General features: G+C 43.7%; 1 protein-coding gene across 1 annotated transcript in view; it reads right to left on the bottom strand.

Annotated features, from left to right (window-relative positions):
* Positions 1 to 3,178: 3,178 nt before the first annotated feature.
* APOB (apolipoprotein B) overlaps positions 3,179 to 20,603 on the bottom strand; it is a 35,610-nt gene continuing 18,185 nt past the window's right edge. Inside the window, 13 exon segments of the mRNA XM_004686059.1 lie at positions 3,179 to 3,244; positions 3,247 to 3,299; positions 3,302 to 3,364; positions 3,500 to 4,527; positions 4,651 to 5,018; positions 6,190 to 6,361; positions 6,460 to 6,574; positions 7,514 to 15,070; positions 15,510 to 15,883; positions 17,452 to 17,597; positions 18,057 to 18,244; positions 18,360 to 18,535; positions 19,184 to 19,394. Coding sequence (XP_004686116.1) covers positions 3,179 to 3,244; positions 3,247 to 3,299; positions 3,302 to 3,364; positions 3,500 to 4,527; positions 4,651 to 5,018; positions 6,190 to 6,361; positions 6,460 to 6,574; positions 7,514 to 15,070; positions 15,510 to 15,883; positions 17,452 to 17,597; positions 18,057 to 18,244; positions 18,360 to 18,535; positions 19,184 to 19,394 — 10,517 coding nt within the window.

Below are 20,603 nucleotides of genomic sequence, written 5' to 3'. Positions count from 1 at the left end.
TGGGGCCCCTCAACTGACCAGCCTTCCAGTGAGGAGAGATGATGGCTGCAGCTCGACGGGGACCCGGCGTCCTCCCGTAACAGGCCACGGCCAAGCCGACGCTGGGCATGGGCCCTCAGCCTGGGCTGGCCGGGGAGCCAAGTGAGCGCACAGACGGCCGTGCTTGCGAGGTTTGGGGACATGTGCGGAGCGCTCTTATTTCATTTTCCTTCCCTTTTATACTTGGGATATTTGCTTGACAGAAGGAGCAGCCTGTCTCTGGCTGGGCTTCCCACATCATTTCTCAGCACACTCTTGGGAGATGCAGCTCCCACCACTCTCAGGACGACAGGCCAGTGAATGGAACCAGAGGAAAAGCTGTTTTCTTAGGTTTCTAAAGATACTCCGAAGGCCTAAAACCAGCTTCTCCTTTGTTCCCTACCCTTGGATTTTTTCCCCACAGTCCACATCTATTAGCATCCTGCCAGTGTTTCTGCGTGGACTTGTCACCGCAAGTTAAAACTCATCGCCTGCTTCCAAAGTTCCTTTCGAGCTGTGGTAGTCTGAGAGTGGAGGCGTGAAGCTAATCATCTTCCCCCAGCACAGTTCGCCTGTTTCTATACTTTTCAGGTTATGCAGATTTCAGAGTCACGACTCTATAGCTAATTTCGCTCTTCTCTTGCTCTTGTCACTCCGATTATTGGCGCCTGTGACTCACTAAGGCGACTCCACAGCTAACCCCTTTGGTTCTAAGCTGTCAGCACCCTGGCTCTGCAGACTGTGTCTTCCTGCAACTTCTTGGACCAGACCCTGCCACACTGCCCTTAGCGTAACTAGCCCTATGTCCAGATTCAGTCCATTCCAGTTCGCCTGTGGAAGCTGCCACATCTGTCTTCCTCAGTCACCACTCACTGCTCTCACACTCAAGAACGTTCCCTGGACATCCTTTTCCGCTTTCATTTTGCTCTCCAGCCCTTGTCATGCCGCCAAACCTGCCTTCCCAGCTCTGTCTGCACTTTGGCCCCTGGCTGATCCAGGGCCTTTCAGACATACCCATCTGTTGGTCTCTGCTGAGCTTTCTCCTTCCAGCAGGCCCTGACTTGCTTATTTCTTGTCAAAGTCTAGGTATCTCCAAGGTTCATTTCAACCTCCTTCATGAAAGCATCTTGATTCTCACCCTCCTGATATAAACCTGCATATTTGTTTATACCCATTAAGAGATAACATATTTCATCTCTGATAAACAACAGGACACACTGCAAGGAACTACATTTTGCTGATCTTTACTTCCTTTTGTAAGTCTTTTTGCTTAGCACATAGAATAAAATATTCACTGGATTGTATAGATCTCCCTGCTTCCATTCCCTCTCCTTGCCATAAACTCATCTAAATATTCACCTAATAAAAGTAACACCGAAAGGGTTTATGCTATACTACAGGTCACAAAATTCTTTTGCATCTAGTATTTCAACTGATTTTCTTTAACAGCCCTTGAAGGCAGACAGAATAGATATTAACCTCATTTGTAGATAAGAAAAATGAGGGCTACAGAGGAGAAAAAAGTTGCCCAAAGCTACAAGCAAGTAAGGAATGTATCCGTTAATTGAACACAGAGAAGTATCCTGATAGGCAGTAGAGGACTAGGGAGAAAGCAAAGACCGACCTTCCCAAGAATCTTTTCTTCTTCCAACTTTATTGAGCATGTTGAAGATCTTCTAAGCCATTGAGGGTGCCTTGTGTGAGGGAGAGAGCAAGGCATGGTGGCAGTGCTGTCTAATTACATGCCCAATTGAATTCGTGTCCATTTTTCCTTCCTTTAAGACTTCTTCATTGCAGGAGTAACAGGAAACTTGAATTCCTCCTTTTTCAAATTAAGGCATAATTCTAGGTCTCCCTGTAGCTTGACACTTAATGATTTTTGCTTCGTAGAGCTCATTAAGGAAGCTCTTACAGAGGTATACCAAGAACCACTTACATGATTATCTGGGACCTGAACTTAGTTTTTCGTCTCTCATCTTCAGAACTGACCCCTCATTTACCCACTCATTCAGTTACTCATCCGTCCGTCCGCCCACCTGTCCGCCACTTCCTTCTTGCCTCTCTGCCTCTATCCATTAGCCAGCAGACTTCCACGAATACTAGATCCTTTTACTACAAGTATTTCACCTTCCTGGGGCATCTCAGGTCCATATAGGAGAATCCTACTAAGTTACCAATAGGCTGACATATTTTCTTTTCCAGACATTGCTTGTGCATGTTAACAATGATGTCACTAAAGGAAAGTAAAGGCTTTATGACAACCTTTAAAAGGTGTCGGTGGAAAGCTTTTTTGAATGAAAAGTGTCTTTTAGAGAACAGAAATCGCATAGGATGTGGTGGGTGCAGTCTCCAATTTCCCTTTCTCCAAATCGCACCCCTTCCTTTGTTCTTAATGCTACTGAAAGGAAAATTACAAGGAACTTTCCCACTGATATTTGTGACAGTTGTGAGGTACAGTCTTTGCAGCCCTCCCTTCTACAACTCACTTGGGAGCCTTGGCTGGGCATTGCCAACACGTGAAATCAGAGGCAAGAGGAAAACTTTGGGTTTGGTTACACTTGGGACTATTAGATATTAAATTTGGAGAAACAGGGAAATTCAAGAACATCAGTGTATACTTGGCCTTAGCAATGTTAGGAACCCAAGTCCTCAGGCATCCTCTTCCATTTTCCCTTTCCTTTGCCTTAAATGGATTCTGGCTGAGCTGCAGGGGGATTTCTGGGGCCCCTGCAGCTGTAAGACTTCCTAGCCATTCCTCTCCATTCCTGGGAGGTTTAGTGATAAACCTCCTGGAGGTTTCAAATCTATCCTTTAAATGCTATCTTTCAACATGAATGAGTCACAATGAGTGGTGTGAGACACAATGAAGAATTCATTTATTTGTTCTCTTTCCCCTCTCCTCCCACACCCCAGGATGAGGACAGTAACTCAAACCCTGATTTTCTTTAACTTGCAAAATTTTTTATTTCTGAGGGTTCGGAGACCTTCAGAGATTTGATGCCAGCTTCAGGCAGGTCTTGTTTGACTGTCGTCAGATGGCTGCTAGAAGGCTGGCTCAGTGTATGAGCCATATGGTTATATCAATACATATGGTTTGAATTTTCCCTACTATTGAAAGCTTAACTGGAAAAGAAGAATAAGTGAGAATTGCTATGAAAAATTAGAAGGTGATAGTAAATTCTCCTGGAGCAACCTTTACTTCGGAGCTCATGTCATTGCTAGAGCCAGTTGTGCCTGTTTCAGTAATTCAGTGATAGATCTCAGAAACATGTGCATGTTTGAATGGGCAGGTCAAGCAATCTTTTAGGTGCAGCAATGAATTTTTCCTAGTGATTAGAGAGTTGGTCTGAAAGTTTCTATCTAACTGCTGGTGGTAATCAGAAATGGTATCTTCATTACAACAGCCCAGTTTTTCTATCTAACTGCTGGTGGTAATCAGAAATGATATCTTCATTACAACAGCCCAGTTTTTCTATCTAACTGCTGGTGGTAATCAGAAATGATATCTTCATTACAACAGCCCAGTTTTTAATTACTTCCTGAGCACTGGTAGAGAGCTCTTTAATTTCTTCCCTTTTCCAGTTGAATCAGCAAGGATGAAGGTTATGGTATTTCTGGATTTCTTTCTGCACAAACTGCTCAATGTGACTTGAGAGTTGGGAAGCAAAGTTAGCAGTACTGGTGGTATATCTGGAATGGACGTTCTTAAGGGCATCTACTAGGTTCTTGATCAGGCTGAGGACCTTTTCTTCGAGTTCATAATATTTCACTGTCCAGCTGACCATCCTTGGATCAGAATGGTCTTTGCGCTGAGACTTTATGAGCTCACGGAGATGCTGTAACTTTTGAGAAGCTTCCTGAAGTTTGTTTTGAATAAGTTCATTAACTGTACCAAAGGTAAGAGATAGGTTTTCTTTCACAAATTCAAACACATATGGAATATATTTGTTGAAGATGATGTTGTTCTGTTGAATAGCATTAATGAGACAAGTAAATTTCTTATCCTTCCAGTGGTTAATTTCTCCTTCTATCTTTTGGAAAATGTGATTTAAAAACCTCTGAAGACTACTGAGCATCTCTGTAGTCTTGGTCAGCTGGATATCATTCAATGCTCTTTGGATGCTTTGTGATAAAGATTTCAATAGCTTCTGCCACTCTAAGCTTTTATCTATCAGTTCATGGGTTGCTAAACTGAATTTAACCCTTAGGTACTTGATTAACTCAGATTTCTCTATCAGATTGTGGACCTGGGAAAACATTATTTCTAACCCACTATAGATTTGTGAATGTGCCTGAGACAGCACCTTCCCTACTTCCCTCATGGCCACAGTGCACAGCTCATCTCCCGAGTACATGCCCAGCTGCCCTGGCAGCTGAACTCTTGTGACCTTCAGGTAATCAATGAGCCAGTCAAGCAGATACTTGGCCATAACTTTAGATTCACGAGTAGCTGCTAATAGGATTTCAAATACCATATCAGGAAATAGATGGAAATCAAGTTCATTAACTCTTTCAAAGATAAGAGACAGGTTTTGGCCCTGCTGAGACCACATTTCCTGGTGCAGATACGTGGCCATAATTTTAGATTCATGAGTAGCTGCTAATAGGATATCAAATACCATATGAGGCCACATTTCCTGGTACAGACTCTGGGCCTCATCCTTCAATTGCTGGTAGGTTCTAGAGGAGCTCCTGGCCACCCTCCAAAGCTTCGTATTCACATCTTCAATGTGCCCCATGGTGCCTTGGTAGGCCTGCTTAACACTGTTCTGCAGGCTTCTCCTCAGCTTTAGAGAAGCATCTCTGAGGGCCAGTCCTGTGTACTCCTCGTGGTACTTGTCAATATAGTCATAAAGGGCTCCGGCAGCATTAGGCATGTTGCGTTTGAGAGAGTTTAGCAATGTGGAAGCTTCTTCCCAATTCACTTTGATCTGAGATTGTTCAGATTCCTGGAACTTCATCTCAGTTTTAACTATATTGAGTGTTTTATCTGGAGAGAACTAACCAGCAGGAAAAAAACAAAAAACAAAAAACAAGGATGAAAAGAATGTTTTCAATAGTCCTGATTATATAACATGATACACTAAAACTTCACTAGCAGTTAAATCAAAAGATCAGAGAGGGTCTTTCATATTCTGAAAGGGGTTTATATTTCCTATGTTATTTCATGTTTTTTTTTTAAGATTTATTTATTTATTCATACAGAACTGGGGTACAGGCCAGAGATGCGGAGAGTGAGAGGATTCACCAGGGACAGAGTGGGGAGCAGAACAGGCAGATCGACGAAGTACACTGCTGAGGGGAGCAGCGGGCGGGTCAGGAGAGGTCTGCCACGCCATGTGGTCACCTCCAGGGCAGGCGGGGATCGAACTCATGCAGAAGTAGCTTAAGCTTCTCGGTGCAGTGCTTTAACCCGCTGCGCCACCTTCATGTGTCTTTTTTATGGATAAACAAGTCTACTGTCATATGCTCTTATGATCCATCCCCAAAGGGTAAACTTATCCATGGCATTTACATAGTAACATTTAATGTGAGGCCTTCTTAGGTCTAAAGATCAAAAAAGTGGGAGGAGGAACAGAAGGAAGAAAAGGAGGATGAGAAAGGGGAGAAAGAAATTTTGAAGACTAATTTAGAGAAAGAAGAAACAGCAAAAAAGGATTAAGTATACAGCAGAGACCTAGAATACCATTATCAGAGGCCACTCATTCTCCAAGCTTATGGCAAACTTTAGTGAGAGAACCTGATTACTTCTTACTAATACCCTCTATGGTGTTCTGGTAGAGCTGAGGGATGTGAGAGAAATTTGGCATATTTCAAGTTCCATTGTAGGGAAGAATTTTGAAGCCTCAAATGCTCCCCAAACCATGAACCAAAGATATACCTAGCAACTTGCTGAATTTGTCCCTGATTTAGGCGATGAAGCATAACCTTCATTTTTCCATCTCTGACCACAATGAATAAGAATGTGTCATGTATACATCTATAATGAAAATCTGAAAATGACTCATAACACTTTCTAGAAAATAAGTTCTTAGAGAAGTTCAAACAACTCATTGTTCATGCTTTGCTTAGACTTGGAAAGCCCTGAGGAATATTTTCTATTGAGTTAAATTTATCTGTACAGAACTTTCACATACTCTTGGGGTGTACAGCCTATCATGTGGGACTCACCTGAGGGTGGTAGTAGACATTCCACTTTAAGACATCGTCGTTGACTTCCAAGTCCGTGGTCATGGTGCCTATGGCTGCAGAGAAGAGAGTACGCTCACCTCTGTGGTAGCGCAGGTGGACATCAGTGAGTGCAGGACTGCCGATATCAAGACGGACCTCTCCCGCCCAGTCCCTGCAAGCAGAAAAGCAGATGAGTCATCATGAAAGGGTGTAGAGACACCCCCCCAAAAAAAAATTAGGAAAAAAAGGAATTTCACAAAACGTCCATACAGAAGTCCTTGACGTCTGCCAGTTTCTTTATATTCCGCAGTGATGTCACGGTGGACAAATGTTCCTTCAGTCTTACACACTAGTGCACCTCCTCCAATTTGGTGTGTTCCCACAACTGTGTAGGGGAGATTATAGGTTTCATTGGAATAATAAGAACTATAGGACACAAGCAGTATCACGGAGAGTTCTGGCTTAACTAACTAAAAGTCTTATTTACAACAGGCAATCACATTAAAAAAAAAATACATAGAAGGAGACATTATTGATCCTAAAATCATTACAGAAAAATCTTTTTTTAGGATTCTCCCTGGTGGCGCAGCGGGTTAAAGCACAGCACTAAGAAGCTTAAGCCACTTCTGCATGAGTTCGATTCCCACCTGCCCCGGAGGTGACCCACATGGCACCCACTGCTCCCCTTAGCAGTGTACTTCGTTGATCTGTGTGTTCTGCTCCCCTTTCTGTCTCTGGTAAATCTTCTCACCCTCCGCATCTCTGGCCTGTACCCCACTTCTATATGAGTAAATAAATAAATCTTTAAAAAAAAACTTAAAAAAAAACTATTCCTCTCGAATGTCCATAGGTTTTCTTTTCTTTCTTCTTCTTCTTTTTTTTTTTTTAAAGATTTATTTATTTAAGTATACAAGAATACAGGCCAGAGATATGGGGGTGGGGGTGAGAGGATTCACCAGAGACAGAGTGGGGAGCAGAACAGAAATACATTGCTGAGGGAGGCAGTGGGCGAGACAGGAGAGGTCTGCCATGCCATGTGGGTCATGCCCTGGCCACAGATCGAACTCATGCTGCAGAGTCTGTGATAGCTTCACAGTGCTATGCTTTAACCCACTGTGCCACCAGGGTGGGCCCTCATTAGGTTTTCTACAAGTTGATTTTTATACGCGTGGGTATATAAATAAATACACATTCCCTCCTCTTCCTTTAAATTTTGCTGTATAGAATAATCATGTCTCTAGTCATAACTAAATATAGAATTATTTACTCACAGCTCTCATTGAAAGCATGTTAATCTAGGAGTGGGGTCAGGACAGTTCCTTACCATGTAGGTCATATTCCAAGAACCGGATGGTTGAGCTGCACGTGGATTCCAGAAATGTTTCCAAATGATCTACTTTGTTTTTCAAACCAGCACTCCAAGTAGCATTATATAGGGGAGAGGCCACCTCAAAATGGGCACTCAGATTTCCAAAGGAAGGAATGAAAATTCCAGCAGGTACAGAGACTTTAATGGAAGGAATGTTAATCGTCTGCTCAGACATGAGGGTAGTTGGCAAGTTGAAGTCTGCAATCTCTCTGGCTGCCTCATTTAGATCCCAAACAGCATAGCCAACTGAAACACTTTTTGGAAAGATGAGCTGAGACACTACTAACTGAGATTCGGGCACAGTTACCTCAAAAAAGGGAACTGAGGAGAGTTCTGGTTCAGAATATTTTGTGAACACATCAACTTTAGGAAATTTCACCTTGGGTAGGGTTGGTATGTTGAGGGCAAACGGTAAAGTACTTAATTTCTTGTAGATTTCTATTTCTCTGAGGTCAAGTGTGTAGGATGGAAGCTGAAGATCTGTAAATGGGACTTGGAATGCAGGTGTGACAAGAACTAACTTCAGATTACTTAGTCCGGGAATAATGAATTTATCAGCCAGTTCTTGCACGGGGACAGAGAAAACATAGCCGTTGGGGTTTTTGGTGTATACCAGTGAGGTTGACGCACGAAGATACTGATTCTTCTCAATGCTGGAGGTTACATCCAGCTTTAGGAAGTCCCATAAACTTTTGTCATAAACTGGTAGGTAAAGAGCTTGGAGAAACTGTAGGTACCCATCTAAGGAGCCTGCAATGTCAAGGCGAACCTTTTCTCGGTCATTGGAAAGCTGTACACTATTGTGGAGGGCCTCAGAATGAATCTGGACCTCACTTTTCCAGCTGACCTTCTGCTTCTCAGTGTTCACATTCAGGGACAATTCCTGGCTAAGGTAACTGATATCAAGGAGAGAATTGGGCTGAATTGCATGGGCCTGAACAAGGGCTGACACCTCCCAAGGGGATAGTTCCAGGGTGGTTTTGCCTGAATGTTCTCCAGATGCTAAAAAGAGATCCTTCAGCTCTATGTGGTTTTTGGAATTGTGCTCCCAGATGGCATATATGCGTTGGAGGGTGGCTTCTCCAGCAAAATTTTCTTTTGCTTCAAGGTTCCACATACCATCAACTTCGGAAGCCCCTTGCAGCTTCAGTGAGGATCGGATACCCTTGGAATTCAAGTAAGTGCTGACCTCGTTGGCAAGCATTCCTGAATATTTCTGTGAAAGGACTGAACCATTGATATTTCCTTTGGTAGATGATTCAATGGAAAAGTAAGAGGTGAGGCTTTCCAAACTGAATTTGTGGTCAACTGCTCCTGCAGCAGTGGAGAGCAGACTGGGGGAGTTGAAATCGTACTTTAATTCAATGGATGAAGAGACCGTAGGCCTTGACTTGGTATTCCCATTAAGAGTCTGGCTGAAATTCATATTCCAATTTGAAAATTGAGCTTTGGCTATTGTTGTTACTGATGCTTCCATGTTCTTTTTTGTTAAGCTAATGGTACTGTTATGACTGCCTCCCACAAATTCATTACTCAAGGATAGAGTTGTGGCGATCTTCAGCCCTCTTTTCCTCGTCAAACTTGAGGTGCCCTCTAGCTTATACTGAAGAGCATCCATGACAGAAGAAGAAGAACTAAGGAAATGAAGAACGATGTCTGATTGGTTATAAAGTTCAGCATTGGTATTCAGTGTGATGACACTTGATTTAAAGGAAAAATCATAAGTAAGATTGCCCAGGGCAGGAATTAAGATGTTCCTTGGGGTACTCAATATCTTGAATTCTGGAAGAGAAAACTCGAGTGGGCTTGTAGGGACAGGAAGGGCTGGCAGCTCTAGGGATGGCAGGACTAACGTATATGAGGGCACAGAGAAGCCAGAACCCCAGATGGTGATGCTGGGGGTGCTGATCTCTTCTGGGATCACATAGCCAAATGGTAGCATCTTTACTGTTGATGGAGATGCTTCAATGTTGAAGACTGGAATAGTGTATCCTGGAACTTGAAAGGTCCTGGGTTGGTTGTTGAGGGATTTTTCAATCTTGTACTTATCAAACTTGATTTTTGCATCATTGTAGGCAGTGGTAAAGAAAACCCAAGCTTGATGTCTGCCTTTTTCAAACTGCCTGATGAAGGAATTGATGTTACGATTCATAAACACATATAACACGTCCAAAGGGACTGAGATGGAATGCTTGTCTTTGTTTTTCTTATACTGAGTCTTTACACTTAAATCAAATGACTGCTTTGTCGTTCTCAAGAATTCTTTCAAGCCAGTTTTTTCCCATATGGAGAAATCTTTCACAGGGGGAGTGCTGAGCGTGGTGTAAGGTAGAGTCATTTTAGGAATTGTTAAAGGGCTGTTTAGGAAATCCAGGTTGGCTTCTCCATTTATCCCCAAGTGGGCATTGATACTGTCCTCGTTGTTCCCAATGGATACATTTTGATAGTATTTATACTGATTGAACCTGGCACCGGCTTGCCAGCTGACTTGTTGGGCACTCGGACTCAGATGGAGTGCGTAGTTGTTCAGGAAGTCTATCTTCCCTGTTAATTTCAATGGAAAACTTACTTTCAAATTCCCTTCATTGTTTGTGGTGGCAGTGATCGCAAATGGCTGTGCGGAAAAGAAAAGAGAATTTTTCAAGTTTCCATTAACTTTTCCGTTTAAATGAGCATGGTGGTTGCCGGTTATCTCTGCCTTCCTTTCTCCCAGTAGTGCTGTGCCTTTAGCAGTGAGGACACTGCGCCCGGCATCCTGGCATTCAACTTGTGACTGGATTTCAAATCTAGAGAAGTTAAGGAAGCCAGATTGATACACCAAGTTTTGGTTTACTTTGAGTTTCTTGCTATTGATCTTATTAAACAACCCAAAGGAAGTGATGGGTCCTTCCATGGTGAAGCTGATCTGGGATTCGTGGGTTCCCTCATCTGAGAACTTGGGGCAGGCCCATTTCCATGACCCGATTCCAGAAGACGTCCATTCTACATGTCTAGCTTCCAACAGGGTCTTGCCTTTATGGCGCAGGTCAGCCTGACTGGAAAACTCCAGTTTGGGGATATTCAATTTATGGGAGTACTCTGTGTTGCTGTCCAAAGTGAGCTGATTGTTAACCTTGACATGCAAGCTGTTACTCAACTCCAGTGTATTTTTTTCTGTGTGCAAATGAGCCGTTGTCCTTGATTTCCCCTCAATAGCATTTCCCAAATACAATGCTTGACTGTCATGCTCCACTTTCAGGTATTTGCTGGAGAAATTCATGGACTCCTTCAGAAACACTGGATTAATCTTAGGGTTTAAAAGTTGTGCATTTGCTTGAAAATCAAAATTGAGAATTTTTAGTTTGAACTGTCCTTTGGCAGTGATAGAAGCTGCCACCTCTGAAGAAGTTACATTCTGAATCTTTGCATTTGCATCTAATGTGAAAAGGGAAGACTGGACTTTCAAAATACTATTAAGTTTGCCAAAAGTAGGTATTTCAATCGTGTCTGAGATGTGGGGAAGCTGGAATTCTGGGATGTGAAGGTCTGGAACTTGGATATCTTTGAAGTCAAGATTTGGTATTTGGAATTCTGGAACTGTGATTTCTGGTAAATGGAAGTCTGGTAGAGTGATTCTAGCCAGAACAGTGTCCATCATCTTCAGATCCCTCAGGTATACTTCTGGAACTGGCCACTGTAACTCACTACTCAGCATTTGGTCAATGGTTCTGATGATCTTTGCTTTTATTTCTAGTAAGTCAATTGTCAAGGAAGGAATGTGGAAGGTATTGAGGATAGTAAATTCTGGTGTGGAAAACTTGGATGGGATTTTTATATCTTTCAACTTTTTGAAGTTTATCTGAACTGATGGAATCTTTAGATCTGTCAGGGGGACTATGAAGTCAGGAGTCTGGTATGTAGCTTCCTGAAGAGCACGGAGGCTGATTTCAAAGGCAGGTATGGTCCCAAAGGTGGTCTGGATTTCAGGAACAGTAAACCCTTGTTCTACCAAGGCTTTCAGGTTTTCGGCCCAGTCTTGGACATAATACTGATCTGCAAAGTCAGTTAGGTTCTTAGCTGCAAGACTCCACCAGTCTGAAATGTAAGTGACCAGTGTGCTATATACCTGGCCGATCAGGGACAGGTACCGCTGAACTTCCTGCTGAATGTCCATCTGATACACTCGGTCTCGTATATCTTCCAGGACCTCTTGGAATTTTTCTTTCATGTAAATCAAAGATGATGAATTTAAAGGCTCCTGTAACCAATCGAAGAGTAAGGTTATTTTGGTGTCCTTGAGATTTTCCAGATGGACTGAGACCATGTCTTGGATGTCTTCCACAAACAGTTTTAGGGCTTTAGCTTTCTGGGGAAGCTCCAGAGCCTGGATTTCACCATTGATTTCCTGAGTCACCTGCCGAATTTTGTTATTGGTCTCATCTACAAACCATTGGTAATCAAAAGCCCTTAACTTCTGTATCAATATGTCAAGGAATCTGTTGACTTCTTCAATGAATGCTGGAAATGACAATGCTTTGAGCTGCTGGACAACATCATCAATAAACCCAACCAATTTCTCAAAGCACACTTTTCTCTCAACTTGCTGTAGGATACTGCTTAGCTTTTGAACAGTCTCTGTCAACTGAAATTGGCGGGACAACTGTGCTAATTTATCCATTAAAACCTTCATGTGTTGGTCTAGTTTATGCAACTTAATAAAATTATGGGCCATAGTTCTAAAAGCACCGATTTTCTCATTAACTTTAAAACCTTCAATAAGACGTTTAACGCAGTATTTGACATGCTCAATAATTTCCTTTATTTTTTGAAATGGAATTGTAGTTCTCAATCCATCCAAAAGCATTGTGACATTAATAGCATCTATCTGTTGTTTTAACTTTTCAGCAAGGTGCTGGAAGTCTATGTTCTGAATCTGTGTCTTGAGCTGTTGCAATTTTTCTTGTGTCTGGATTCTGATTTGATATTTAGTATCCATATTTTGAACCCAAGAGGAAGTGGTACTTCCAATTTTGTTTAAATCAATCTTTTTGATAAAAAAAGACAAGTCATGGATTGTTTTTACTAAATTCACACGGATATGATAATGTTCATCAAGAATTTTCAATTTTTCAATGATTCGATCAATCATCTTAGCAATAGCTATTTTAAAATCATGTAAATCATAATTATTTTTAATATACTGATCAAATTGTATCACATATATTTGCAGTTGAGATAGTATTTCATTAAGGCTGATTTTGGCATTGTTCAAGGCAAGTTGTAGATCATTTTCTGTAATTCTATAATTTTTTGTGAAAGCAGTTAGATTCTCCTGGATACTGGAAACTTGTCTCTCCCAATTGTATCCATTCACATAATCTTTCACTTGCTGTGGGAATTTGTTCAAGGACTCTCTGTAGTTCCTCATAAACTGATCAATTTTGATGAGTTCTAATTCTTTCTGCATGCTTTCCAGCGCCGTTATGAGTAACAGTCTATTCTTTTCAAAATATGATGGCAGAATTTTAAAGAACGGGAGATTGATGGTGTGAACAACTTGATTCTTGTCATATATGACAGAGGCAACAACAGTGAATTCTTGAGGCTTGTCAACAGTGTCCCTCATTGACAAGACATCGATGATATTGACGGGCTCACTGAACAAAAATGGCACTTGAAGGGGCGAGTCCAGCCCGCTGAAGTCAGCCAGGCCTTGTCCGTTAAGCTCAACACCTACTTTGTCTTTTGTATTATAAACACCCAAGTCCTGGCTGTATTCATTTTTGTTCAACTGGGTCTTTAGTTTCCAGGTGCTGATCTGCTCAGCTGGAGTGAGCAGGACATTGACTTTATGCTCAAGTGCAGTATTGATGCTCCTCCTGGACAGGAGATGGTGGTTTGTGGATCCTTTGTAATCATGAGTAAAAGTAAGAGCCAGAGGTTCAGCTTTCCATAGGAATTTGTTATAGAACTGCCCGGTGTGATCACCCCAGAGACCCAGTTTCCCATCAGCACTCGTATGGGCATCCACGGTCATGGTAAATGGGGCCATGACAGAGTGGAAAACGTTGCTGAAATGCAGTGAATCTGAATTGTAGTTTGTACTGATGTCAACAGCTGATGCCAGTCCCGCGATGTCTGTGTTAAGCCGATGGCTGAACTCTGCCCCCTGTATCTTTGCCAAAGTGTCTGCTTTACAGTTAACCGTTAAGTCAGCATAAGAAATGGAGTAGATGTGCTTTATTTCATCATCTCGGTAGGTTCCTTTGATGTTCCCGCCCACATTCAGCTTCAGGGGTGCTAGTCGTACCTTCCCCTGGTTGGTCAAAGTCAGAGTACTGAATTTCAGGTCATTGTTTAAAGTAGTCACAAGCAAAAAGGGCTGAAGCTGCAAATTAAAAACTTGTTTGTAAAACTTGTCAGCGCTGTAAGTGTTGTCCAGTTTGGAAGAGAAGTCCAGCGATAGCCCGGCCACATTGAGGTGGTTTGTGTAGTCAAAATTCATTTCTGCATAGGACCCCGTTACGTCATTTGAAAGCTTAAGTCCCTCCCGATTGATTTTGAAGTTGAAAATATTTTTGCCATTGACACCCAGGATCACAGCCTGAAAAGCACTTCCCAAGGACATCTCTGTGAGGGAGGTTTTGCCATCTAGACGGAATTCTGCATTGTGTTCCCTGAAGCGGCCATTTGTAGTTAATTTCACCAATGCCCCAGAGAGACCCAGGGCAGCATTCAATTCATTCTCTAGCACCAGGGGACTGAATCTCAAGTTGGTGGTTGCACTGGTGGACATTCCATCTTGACCGATCCTTAGAGTTGCTTTGTGAGCACCACTGTGAATTCCATCAGTGCCTGAGCTGTCAGCATTTAATTCAAGACCTTGGGAATTGAGTGATCCAGAAATCAGGGTGAAGAATCTCAGCGATTTGTAGTCAGCCTGATATTCAGAACGTAGCAGTGCATTTTGCTTAGAGAAGGTCACATCCACCTTGTTTGAAGTGACAAAGTCTTCATACTTTCCACTGGTGTCAGATTTCAGAGCCAGCTCATAGTTCTCATATTTTAGGGAAGCAGTATTTTTAAAGATGCCACCTTGCAGATCTGAGGTGGAGGTGACAGAGAAGGTTCCATCTTTGTATCTTCCTGTTATCTTGTTAGAGCCCTGGATGTAGGATGAGTTAAACATCAGGCTGGACTCTCCATTAAGCTGGCCAGTGGCAGGATCCCGGTGATAGGACAGGCCATATGTGCCTTGACCATAGAATGAAGAGACTCTGAACTGCCCATCAACCTTGACTTCCTTGACATACAAGTGCTGCTTCTTTCTGGAGTCCAAATGCACAGAAGCAGACATCTGTGGTCCCCAAGGACTGGAGGCGTCAAACATCAGCACACCTTTTGCAGCTGGGTTGCTTCCAATTTTTGCTACATGACTCAATTTGATATTTGAATCCACAAATTTGTGGTTTAGAGAGCCATCACATGATAATGTGAATGTGCTCCTGTGGTCATATGTTGTCTCTCCAGATCCTAACATAAAAATCAGAACACATTGGTTACATCAAGGAATACATTTCCAGAAATTTCTAGGCAGAACATCTTCCAAAATTAAAGTCCCACTGATCTGGATCAGTTATGCGATAAACCCCTCCTTCTATAACACAAGCATAAAATCTGATAGCAAAAGGCATTCCTACAGGAAGTCTTCCCTGACCACCACAGCTCTTGGGTTCCCTTAGCAAATGCTCCACTGAACCTCCCATAGAACCTCTCACCCCGCTGTCATTGCTACTGCCTAGTAGAATATTTGGTGCCTCTGATAGATTTGCTATTTTTGCTAGTTGAACAAATGAATGAAAACATCATGGAAAGTGTCTGTAAGAAAGCTCAAGTCTTCCCTCATGGAGGCTGTCCCGCTAGAGCCTGTGATGAATTAGCCCCAGAAAGCCATTCCCCCAGTCCTATTCACCTTGCACACTGTAGGAGAACAGGTCCACCACAGAGCTGGCCTTCATGTGGTACTGAGCCCGCAGCCTCAAATGGTTTGTGCTGGTGTTACCGCCAACGTAGGAGGCAGACCAATTGTACAAGTTGCTGTAGATGTTTGTGGAGAGGTCCAGAATACCCAAGAGAGGAAACCGCAGCTGATACACCTTGGGAATGGTGAATGTGGGGACTTGGAGCTCTCGAGATGGCAGGTGGAGTCCCACAGTCTTGAGGTCGAGGGCTGGTGTTCGAATGGTCTCTATCATCTTTAGATCTTTGGAGGACTTGCCACCAAAAGGCACAGGGATTTCAATTTTCAAACTGTTCTTGTTCAGGGTGTATCTAACCCGGCCGTCACTGGAAGGAACACAGAGATGACATCCCCATTGTCAGAAAACAGGAACTGAAAGTCTCTGTCCCTCACCTTACAGCAATGGTGCACGTGCTCTATTTCCAAACCCATTTGGCACGTTTCCTCCTTCTGTGCCTGGAAACCTTTGCTTTTACTTCCACACACCACTCAGAGCCACGCTAGGTCCTTCCAAGAGCTGCTTCCTCCTTTACTGTCCCATCTGAGTCATGGTTAATTTTCCTCATTCCTATAGTGATACAGGCCCTTACACCTACCTCAAAGAGCTCATCACAATTCTGCTTATATAGTTAGCACTTATTTCCTCATTTGTCAGTGTCCACATGGAGAATCCTTTCTGGTGAAAGGATTTACCTGGCTTTTATCTTCTCACTCACGGCATCCAGTTGCCCATAGGGCACACAGGCCACATACTTACTCGCTAAGCTGAACTGAGGTACCTTGATGTGTGGAAGAAACATAGGTGTGGCAGTCAGTAACCTTGGGTTAGAGCCTGAGCTTCCATTAATAACAATTAGTGATGATACCAATTAGTGAACTTGCCTCTCTGAGTCTCAGTGATGTTACCTGTATAAGTCTCATAGTACCTTTTCTGTTGGCCTCATTGAGCTGGCCTTCGATAACAAGTGAGAAAAAAATCCCTGAAAGCACTGTGCAGTCTTTTCAGTACTGAGCCAGCTCAGAGGCTATTATCACAACCTACACATGCAGGGGCATTATTGCAGAGTTCATGTGTCAGCAAATAATCTGCTTATGACTACCGGGACTAGCTGCTTCCTGTCCTGGATTCCGAGACTGATGAGGCCTCATTACTGCTAAGACCCTGGCCTCCTTCTTTTGGCCCAGCACAGAGAAGCACTGGTAGAGAAGGAAGAGGGTCCTGGGACCTCTGAGGCTGCCATATTTTTCTCTCATCTGAGTAGGCTTTGCCCACGTGGGTGCCTCAGTGGATTTCATCCCGTCACACTTACTTGGCTAGTAATCTTTGGCAAGCCCATGTGGCACAGGCCACTTGTTTTCTTAACCAGGAAGATAATACAGAAAATCATTATGAGAAGACAGCAATCTTTACAACTCCTGGTCTATTTCAATTTTTATGAAATAAAGGAAAGCATTTTGTGTTTTTGTAAGCATAGAAGTGGATCAGCACCTTGGAACCTGACTTTGCCTTCAGCGAGAAGCCTCACTCTAAGAGTGTCCCTGTCGTCCAGGGCCCACTGGCCATTCAGACCCTCTAGAGCTCGACCCAAACCTAGAGCCAATTCCTTTACCAGGTCCCAAATCCTTCACAAATAGGACCCCAATGAAGGAGGGACTGAGCTTATAATGGTGGAAAATAGAATGGCTTTCAAATTCAGGTAGTGAATCCCAGAATCTCCCAATTACCTTACTGGATTGGTGTTCATACAATTGCCTCATGATTATTAATACACAAATGCCAAAATGTTTATGCTGTGAGTATTAATCGAAGTAGGTCTCAAAAAAAAAGTCTAAGTCATGCTAAGCAAAACCCTCTATTTTTTTGTATGACTAAGACATTTTTTTCCTGTCTTACCTTTTCAAGAAGAGATTTTCTGGGATGTGGAAGTCTGGGGATCCCATCTTTTGGCTGTATAGTTCTTTTAGGCCACTGAGGTGATCTTGCAAATTTTGGGAGTAAGGAAGATTTCTGGATGTACTCTCAAGCCATGTGTTTGCTGCCTACAAAATGATAGACATTTTCAGAGCAGGGGTATTTTCAGAGCAGAGGTAGGTCTCAAAGAATAATTAACAATTGTTGGTAATTTATCTGTGATTGATTGATCAATAAAAAAAGGATATGCTGAAAATTAAAAAACATGGGGACCATTGGACTTATTTGGCTTGTCAGCCATTGATCTCTTCTTGCATGCTACAAGTGAATATCTAACAGAAATCCATCCCCTACCCGGTGCCCTGAAGCTCCCGTTGACATCCTAAGCCCAGCAAACTTCCCCTTAGCAGGAATCATGTGGCATTTATCACATCCAGCCTTGTAACTGGCTGGCAGTCTGTGCATGCGTGAAGGTGTCTTTCCCTGCCAGGAAGCATGCCGAAGCCCATCTCCCTCACCGAGTCTGAGTTGAGCGTGTAATTAGCACTTATAACCACCTAGCTATTGACAGCCTGGTTTGCACTTACAACTATTAACTTGGAGCCCATGTGCCGGAGAGTCATGTCTGTTTGAGGAACTCTGTGGTCCAAAAGACTGTTAGCGAACTTGTGCAAGCTTTTAGGGTAAGCAGAGAGGTCCACGGGGAAATTGGAGGCTGCTTTTTTGGTATCCATGTTGCTACCTGTGTTCCATTCAAATTCAATCTTCTCTTCATCTGAAATGCACATGCAAAAGCGTGGGCAGCGGCCCAGGTCAGCCCCAGCCAACACCCTGAGCCCTGTACTCAAGCACCCGCTGCCCTGAAGTGCCCTTGGGGCCGAGGTACCCACCATAACGCCACGCCAGCTTCTTGGCGACTGTTGAGCCATAAACTGTGGCAGATGAGTCCATTTGGAGCAGCAGTTTTGTGGGAGACCACAAGGTGAGGACCTCACTTCTGGCTTCTGCTTGCAAACGGGGTATGGAGATAACACCTTTGATTTTGCCTTCTTCGTTCTTGTCACAGCTATTGAAATGAAAATCAACCATACATGTCAATGACTTTGTCCAATCCAAGGAAGGAACCATGAAGATCAAAACATGTTGCTGGGCCCAGGATATCAAAGGGAACTTCAGGGCACTGAGCAGGGGATTAATTCCTGTTAGATATTCCTTTATAGATGCAAGCAGAGATCAGTGGCTGACAATGAGAGACACGAATGGCTCAGGGAAGTGACCTTAGGTAACTCATTAGCTTCTACAGCCAGCTCCTGTACAAAGTTGGGTCTTTCCAGAGAGTTACAGGAGAAAGAAAAGGTATTTGGAACTGTTTACATCCTGTTCTACCAGTTACACGCTCTGTTGTCTTGTTCAAAGTAATTAACCTTGCCGAGCTAACATTAATTAATGAATGCGGAGCTACCATTTCCTTACCTACTGGGTTGTCAGAAATACAGAAAAAATGAGTCATGACTTTTCCGACGTCCAATATGAGACCGTGGAACTCGAACCTACCTGGCAGTTTGCTCTGAGAACTGAGATCATTTCTCTAAAGCTCCTGATTGTGCCTGCTGGTGGCCTGGGAATGGCGGGAGACCCTGGGTACGCGCAGAGGGTCAGGATGAGGGGCTCTCTCTGCCCTGCACTAGGTCAGGCCCCCTTGGGCCTTCCTTACCTAATGTGGCCAGTGAGCGTGACCTCAGTGATCTTGTTGTTCTGAATGTCCAGGGTGAGCTTATAAGATTTTTTTCCTTCGGCAGATTCACCATGAACCCTGAGGATGGTCCCAAGGTCAACATCAAAATCTGGAATTTGGATTTCACTGGACAAGGTCATACTCTGCCGGTTATAGCTGAACCTCATGGTGGCATCACTTTGCGGCACACCTGGAGGAGGGACAGGAGAATGGAGATGCGCATGTGCAGAAGCTGTGGCGATGAGGGCAGGGGAGCGAGAGGCAGAGGCATCTCAGAGCTCAATATGCGAGGATGCAGGTCAGGATTTTACTAGATTTTCTAGCTCAGTGGAGCTCATATGTTTGTTCAATCTGTGAATTCTTATCAACAGCCTATGATGTGCCAGGGAGTACTCTCGGCACTGGGGAGCTCCTGTCCTCAGGGAATTTACATTACAGTGGGGCCATACCAAGAATAGACAGGTAAGTCATGTCAGGTAAGTCATGTCAGGTGGCAACACATGTCAAGAAGTAAAGGGAAAATGGGAAAGACAATAAAGGATGGAAAGGAGTAGAAGAGGCTGTTTTACGAGTGGTGTTCATGGATGTTCTGGTAAGAGGCAGATGAGCAGAGACCTGAATGAAGACAGAGGCTGAGCCATGCCGCGTCCTGGGGGGAGAACATTCCAGCAAGTGAGAATTGGAGGTGCAAAGGCCCATGTGGGCCACATGGCATGTGGGGGGGACAGCAGGTTTGAAGTCCTGGGGTGTCAGGCGGAAGTGTCCTCTCTCTTACTCGCCTGTGATGTCCCTGCTGGTTTCCTGCCCCTTGACAGGCTTCCCCGCTCCTGCATTGTGCCATTCTTCCTAACATGATTCCAGGTTTCCTCCGAGCCACAGGCTTGTCCGTTTTATAATTTTGAAAAACTGGCATAGGACAATTTTGTCAGCACGCTCCCCCATCTTCCTGTTTTTCTGTTTTAAAGTATCTACATAAAACCAGACTTCTGGCCCTCCCTGGTGGTGCAGCGGGTTAAAGCACAGCATTAAGAAGCTAAAGCCACTTCTGCATGAGTTCGATCCCCGCCTGCCCTGGAGGTGACCAGCTGGCGCGGCAGACCTCTCCTGACCCGCCCGCTGCTCCCCTCAGCAGTGTACTTCGTCGATCTGCCTGTTCTGCTCCCTGCTCTGTCTCTGGCGAATCCTCTCACCCTCCGCATCTCTGGCCTGTACCCCAGGTCCATATGAATAAATAAGTAAAAATCCAACTTATTCTTTAGTTGCTCAGCACAAAACTTCGCACCGCCTGGTGTCCCTTTCTCACACACTCAGCACCCACCATGTCAGTAAATCTCAGCCTCATCGTTCAACTACTAGAAGGTCCCTGCCTGGTCTCCAACCCAGAACATTACCACCGGTG

This window comes from Condylura cristata, unplaced genomic scaffold, assembly GCF_000260355.1.
Source record: "Condylura cristata isolate star-nosed mole 26May11 unplaced genomic scaffold, ConCri1.0 scaffold00020, whole genome shotgun sequence".
Lineage (NCBI taxonomy): Eukaryota > Metazoa > Chordata > Mammalia > Eulipotyphla > Talpidae > Condylura > Condylura cristata.
This window is presented reverse-complemented; position numbering and strand designations above follow the sequence as displayed.